We start from the raw sequence: 6,943 nt of genomic DNA, 5'->3' as shown, positions 1-6,943 counted from the left end.
AAATCTTTTTAATTTCTTAAATGTCCTAAAAAAGAAAAACAAATAGGGAGGAGAAAAAAATTTCTTAACTAAACAAACATTCCTATTATCTGTTTTTTTTTTTATTTCTCTATTTCTCTACAAATGATATTAATGTCAGTTTCTAACGATAACGGTAATAACGAAAAAGAAAGACTTGTAAAACGGTGATAAGGAGAAAAAAAGACTTGTAAATATAAATTACAAACGTGGATAATGGGCTGGTCTAAGGATATTTGATCCCTACTTGTATTTGTTTTAGGGCATTTAGGAAATTAAAAGGGCATTTAGGAAATTAAAAAGATTTCTCTTCATTTACCAACTAAAATGAGATTAATTAATAGTAAAAAAATAAAAATTTATACAAATGTTTTTAGTGATTAATAGAATAAAATTGTAAGGTATTTTAATTCAATATCAAAAGTATAAGTACATTTTAATTAGATAAATTAAATCTCAAAACACATGTTAATAATTTGTCCTATGTCCTTTTATAGATACCATCTAATTTGGTAAGAATAGAAATAATTACTTGTTTTAGTAATTATTGAACCATATTTTTTTAGTTAAGTGTTCCTAATTTATTTAATTCTGCTCATAAATATATACAAAAAGATAAAAGGAGTTTGTTGGAGATTTAATAGCGACTCACCAACTATTTCTTATTACTTCCTTTTCTCTCTTTTTTTTTTTTGTTCTTTACTTATCACTCCATAGCTAATCTTTTCTAACTCTAACTCAAAAGAAAATATAACAAGAAGCAAAAGTTATTTTTATGTGTATAAAAGAACACTAATTAAACTCTCAATCAAACCAAGTCCAGTATTAATCCACAGCAAATGTGGCATCTTGTCAGCAATTTTTTATGGGTCCATTGCCACGTCACCCAGTCACCGCTTTCTGCTTATAAATAGCCAATCCAAACCTGGATGCTAAATTCTCACACGGTCTCTCCAAATTCACCAACCCAGTAGAGGAATTTGGGCTTTTTCTTCAGCCATCCACAGCCAACTTCTTCTTATTCTCTTCAGTTACATATAAAAAAAATTTCTTAAGCTTTCTTTTCTGTGCTTCAATGGCTCAACTAACATTATTGATTCCTCTATGCTCTCTCTTTATCGCGCATTCTTTCATATCGGGTAATAATGGCGACCTTAAAGCTTCACACTTCTCCATAAATGGTGTCTCTAGATCTTAAGATTTAATCAATTAACAGGGTTTTTTAATTTCTTCTTTTTGCAGGCGTTGTTTCAACCACCTTCACAATTACAAATAAATGTGATTATTCCGTCTGGCCGGGCATTCTCTCAAACGCTGATGCGCCGCCGCTTTCCACCACCGGTTTTGTTCTCCAAAAGGGTGAGACCATGACTATCACGGCACCAACTTCATGGGGTGGCCGCATGTGGGGTCGCACCTTCTGTTCTGAAGACTCCACTGGAAAATTTTCTTGCCTAACAGGAGATTGCGGCTCTAATAAGTTAGAATGTTCCGGCAGCGGCGCTGTTCCTCCGGCTACACTGGCGGAGTTCAAGCTCGACGGCTATGGTGGGATGGATTACTTCGATGTCAGTCTTGTGGACGGATATAATCTACCCATGCTGGTGGTGCCTCAGGGTGGCTCCGGCCAGAATTGTTCAAGCACAGGCTGCGTGGTGGATTTAAACGGCTCGTGTCCTTCGGAGCTCAAGGTTACTAGCTCAGCCGGCGACAATTTGGCTTGTAAGAGCGCGTGTGAAGCTTTCAGACAACCACAATACTGTTGTAATGGCGCGTATTCTACACCCGACACTTGCAAGCCGTCGTCATACTCTGAGATATTCAAGAACGCGTGTCCACATGCGTACAGCTACGCCTACGATGACAAGACAAGTACCTTCACATGTACAGCCGCGAACTACCTGATCACCTTCTGCCCAACCCCAAACACCAGGTAATTTTTTTCTCTTTTTACCGACTGAACGCAGTTAAACGTTAAAAGTCTAATTATGACCGTTGGAAAGTTCACAGACCGTTGGTTAAACCCGACAGGACCCGATTTATAACGTTGAAGAATATCTGAAAATTATTCTGTCAGAACTGGGATTTACGAGGTGGGACTCGTCTGTTGCGTAACTCGAGATGTTGAAGTCACTTCAGATCTACGCCGACATGAGTTGGGTTAGACAATCCCAAAGTACAGTCTTGTCAGTTTATCTAGCACCGTTGAAAGTAGGGGCATTATAGTATTTTCACCAAAATTAAATTAATGCACGTCTTTAGCTTTACGCCTCTCCCAACGTGCGGTCTCCAAAGCAGGGGACTGCGCCTGAAACCTATAGGCTTATACATACGGTGCACATTCTCCAACCCAGTTTTGTAACGGTCAGTGATGACAGCTAATTTGTTTCCCAATACCAGTGAGACACGTTGACATTACTTTATTCTAAAAAATATACGTTACAAGACTTAACGGTTATTTATTGGTCTTGAATTGTGATTTTGCAGCCAGAAGGCGTCGCAAGGTCAGAACACCGACGGTGGCAATGTTAACGCATTTGCAAACAATCCTTCAATCAACGGCACAATGGTTTACGAAGGTGCATTGGACCAAAGTGGAGCATCGCTGTCCACGTGTACTGACGTGTTAGGATCACATGGCATTGCGGGTATAGTCAGCGTCACAGTAGCAATTTGGCAGTTGAGGCATCTCTTCTGAGTTCTAACTCGCCAATTATGCTTTTCTCTCTTTGTTTTTTATATAAAAAATATATACAATGTGGGGTTGAGTAGGAAAGAAAAGGTTAGGCCCAGCGGGGATGGTACAAAAAACGCCTATCTAATTTTTCTGGTGGTATGCACTTTTCGATGCCTGGGCCATATGACCCGGTGGTGACGCGGTACTGAGTCAGGATTGAAAAGCTCACCTGTCAACCTCATATCCATTTGCCCATCTCCATTAAATCCATTACAACAAATTGTACGGACACATAGATGGTGTAAAAGAGAGGTGTGAAGCTGAGATGGAGGTTTTCTTTTTTTTTTTTTCTTTTTCCTGTTTTTTTTATAATTTTAGTTTTTTAGATCAGATAATTAGATAGTAATTTTTTTTTTTAAAAAAGGAGGGGATGGGATGTGATTCATTTGTTGGTTTCTATATCATATCAAATATGAAATTGTAACCACCACATTAGTTTGGAGGCCAATAATATGAAATTTCTCTTCTTAAATTTCAAGTTATTGTCTTGTTGTTTGATGTCATATTGCCACTTGGGCAATTTCTAAATATAACATGGAATATGCCAGCATATGAAAAAAATAAAAATTCATTAAAATAATAAATGGATTTTGGATATTATAAAATAAATCATTAGTGTCGGAGATGTGGATGGTGATGCCACTAATGACTCAATTCTTCCCAACCTACAGCTTTTTTTTTATTATTATTAGTATTAGTATTTCCTTGTCCCATAATTAATATTTATATTTAAAAACTGTATAAGAATATTTGACATTTTAATTTTATTACATACTTTTGTTTGTAAAAATACCTTACAACTTTTTATCATCATATTAATATTTTAATTCTTAATTCATTTATTTTTTAACGATATTCACACTATTATATTTCAAAATATATTATTATTATTATCAGCTATGAACATCAAATTAGTAAAAAACTTAAGGTATTTTTTTCCATGCCAATTCAATATTTAAAATCCACCTAAGGGCACTAGAAAAAGGAGAATTAATATCAAGAAATCGAGATCTTTTGGGTTAAAAAAATTAACGTATTTAATAAATATTTTAAACATTAATAAAAACGTAAATATATGGTGAAGAATTACAAAAGTTATTTAGTATTTTTTTAAAATATATGAAAATTTTATATAAATATATGAGTTTATTTTTTAAAATAATGTAAATGTATATTATAATTTTGAGGAAAAGCATAACCATAAACAGGAATTGGTGGATAAAGAACAAACCCCACAAGACCCAAAATGGTCAGAGTGAGAAATGAAAGTAAATGTCGAGCCCAATCCCAGCAAAGAGTTTGGTATGGATTATGATGTTTTGAATTTGACTAATTACTCACTCTCACGTGTTTACTTTAATTCTGTTTAATATTTTTACAAACTTAGAGCCAAATTTCAAATTTAGCAAAATGCCAATCCAATTACGTAAATTCATTCCTTTTTTTTTTAATAAATTCGACTGTATTCTTTTTTTTTTCAATTGTATTTTTTTTTGTTTGATAATTCAAACAAATACTATACGATTATAATATTTTATAAATTATAAAAAAAATTATTACTATTTTTTTTTTTTTTTTTTGCTAGAATTGAGAAGACAAGTGAATTATCCAAATGTGTGGCACATGGACAAGGCAGCTTTTCTTCGATGCGTGCGTGTTTGTCGTTGAGAACGAAAATAACGTGCCACGTTAGCCATTAACATGGGCCCTCTATGGAAGTCATTATTGATTATAGGACAAGGTTAAAAATAACTCGAAGTGTATGAATTTAAATTTAATAATCATTAAATTAAAAATATATTTAATAATCATAAATTAAATATTGATATTAAATTTTATATAAATTAATTAAAGTTCACATATTAATTATGCCCATAATTATAAAGATTTTTTGTATGAAAACTACTATTCTAAGTGATCATATTGAGACTTATAAATATTTATATATTAAGTAATTATATATTCAATTAAAATATTTATAAAAAATTGATATATTTAATAATAAGTAATTTATAAACACGCTTACTATTAAAATTACTAAAAAAAAATCAATATTAAAGTTTCAAAATTAAATAAAAATATATATCTTATTGATATGGTTAAATATATATTTCATAGCAATACGAATAATTTCAATTGATATAAATTAAAGTCCAACTTATATTAAATATATCAAATATTATAATATCAATGTTTATTATTGTAAGTATGTATAAGATAAAAAAATAAATTATAATTGTAATAATAAATTAATAACAATAATTTAAAATTTATTGTATATATTTTTATTACTAAATATAAAATAGTGATTTATTCAATTTTTGACAATAAATAAAAATTGTATATGTCACTGGTTTGAGGACACTGTCCCTTTCTAACATAGTTTTGCTATTGTGTTAGTAAAAGAGTTTGACTGTCCAAAGCACACATTTGAAGAAACATGCCGAACTAAAGAGAGAATTCTGAAAAGACAAAAAGCATAACGGGAGATTAAGCCTCTGATTATTTGTGAAAATAATTAATATTTAAAAAGTATTTTTATTATTTAATTTAATTTAAAAAATAAAATATATTAATAAGATTTTTAAAATTTAAAAAAATTATTAAAAAGAAAAAATTATTTTTTTAAAATGATTTTATTTTTTATTTAATTTGAAAAATATTTTATATTTAATTTTTCTGAAAATCTTAAATATAAAAAAATATGAACAATATTTTTTTAAAATATTTTTTGTAAAGCAAACAAAACATAAATATTGTTTTTTACCATTGGAACTATTTGATGGTTTGATTTAAAATTAAAATTAATTAGAAATTAATTAATTTCATTTAAAATGAAAAATACATCAGAATCAAAAAGTCCAGAGCTAAGTTGAAATTAACTAAAATTAATTAATCATATTAATATCAAATTCATTTTTCATTTCTAGGTTGCGTTTGTTTAAATAAAGGGTAAACTGTAATTTAGTCCCTCTGGTTTAGTGAAATACAACCTTTCGTCCCTCTATTTTAAAAAACTTTCAATTTAGTCACTGTGATTTTTAAAAACTATGTCATTGGTCCCTCCCGTTACATTTTCAGTTAAATCACCGTTAATTTTAATTAAAAGACTAAAATACCCATAACAGCTTCTTCACTCCTGACCTCACCTGCTTCTTTCCAAATGGCCACTTCGGCATTCAGCTTCTTCACTCCTTATTTGCACTGCTGCTTGCATGAAATCAAATACAGAAGAAGAAGAAGAAGGAGGAGGAAAAGAAGATCGGGAAGAAGAAGATCGAGAAGAAGAAGAAGAAGAAAAAGAAGAAGAAAAACCTTTATATCTCTGAAATGGACAAGTGTTTTAACTCTTTGCTGTGACAAATTCATGTTAGCTAGTGACTTTGTCATTGGTGGAGTTGTGGACTAGTGATTATTTATGTGATCTCTGTTGTGTAATCTTCTATTTGGTGCCTTCAAACTTTTTGTTTTTGATGTTCAATGGATTTGCAATCATTGCTGCCCTTTGAGCATGTCAAATTAGAGAATGTGCAGTTGTTTTTAAGCTATTCCTTTATGTCTTTATGCTGTTAATTTTATTAATGATGTTTATGGCTTATATTTTTGCAGGATTTTTTGAGCGATTTCGTGGAATTCTTCATGAAGGAGAAATTGACAAGCGGGTGCAGTTTTTGATTGAAGGCCTTTTTGCCATTAGAAAAGCCAAATTTCAGGTGCAGTCTTCTGCCTCATATTGATTCTTTGTATGATAGTATTTGCAAGGTATGCAATAACCTAAAATGCTCTTTTGAATGGATGCATCTGCAGGGGTACCCTGCTGTACGTCAAGAGCTGGACCTTGTAGAGCAGGAAGACCAGTTAACACATGAGATATCACTCCAGGAGGACATAGATCCCAAGATCACTCTTGGTATGCTTTGGGACATTAACTTTCATTTACCATTTCATCATATACCCTTTATATAGTCCTAATTTTTTTTTTTGGGTTCAGATATTTTCAAGCCAGATCCTAATTTCCTTGAAAATGAGAAGCGCTATGAAGAATTAAGGAAAAACATCCTTGGTGAGGAGTCTGCGGATGAAGAAGGTTCTGATGCAGCTTCAGGTGATGAGGATGATGATGAGGAGGAGGATGACGACGACGATGAAACTGAAACTAATCTTGTAAATCTTCGGAGGACAATTTAG

At 31.6% G+C, this 6,943-nt stretch overlaps 2 protein-coding genes across 3 annotated transcripts; both read left to right on the top strand.

Annotated features, from left to right (window-relative positions):
* The first annotated feature begins 945 nt into the window (after positions 1-945).
* Positions 946-3,107, top strand: LOC110614266 (thaumatin-like protein 1b). 2 transcript variants are annotated; one of them, XM_043956410.1, is made up of 3 exons: positions 946-1,157; positions 1,261-1,951; positions 2,050-2,434. In XM_043956410.1, exons 1-3 carry the CDS (start codon positions 1,094-1,096, stop codon positions 2,078-2,080), a joined length of 786 nt encoding a protein of 261 aa, XP_043812345.1. In that variant the 5' UTR covers positions 946-1,093; the 3' UTR covers positions 2,081-2,434. The 2 variants fall into 2 exon arrangements, with proteins under 2 accessions (XP_043812345.1, XP_021611453.1); XM_021755761.2 differs by lacking the exon at positions 2,050-2,434 and adding an exon at positions 2,506-3,107 and having other exon boundaries at positions 947-1,157.
* A 2,741-nt stretch (positions 3,108-5,848) lies between these two features.
* Positions 5,849-6,943, top strand: LOC110615405 (pre-mRNA-splicing factor CWC22 homolog). The gene is made up of 3 exons (XM_021757248.2): positions 5,849-6,468; positions 6,563-6,665; positions 6,747-6,943. Exons 1-3 carry the CDS (start codon positions 6,319-6,321, stop codon positions 6,941-6,943), a joined length of 450 nt encoding a protein of 149 aa, XP_021612940.1. The 5' UTR covers positions 5,849-6,318.

The sequence above is a fragment of the Manihot esculenta genome, chromosome 5, assembly GCF_001659605.2.
Source record: "Manihot esculenta cultivar AM560-2 chromosome 5, M.esculenta_v8, whole genome shotgun sequence".
NCBI lineage: Eukaryota > Viridiplantae > Streptophyta > Magnoliopsida > Malpighiales > Euphorbiaceae > Manihot > Manihot esculenta.
The sequence above is the reverse complement of the archived record's forward strand: the minus strand, read 5'-3'. Positions and strand labels throughout refer to the sequence as shown.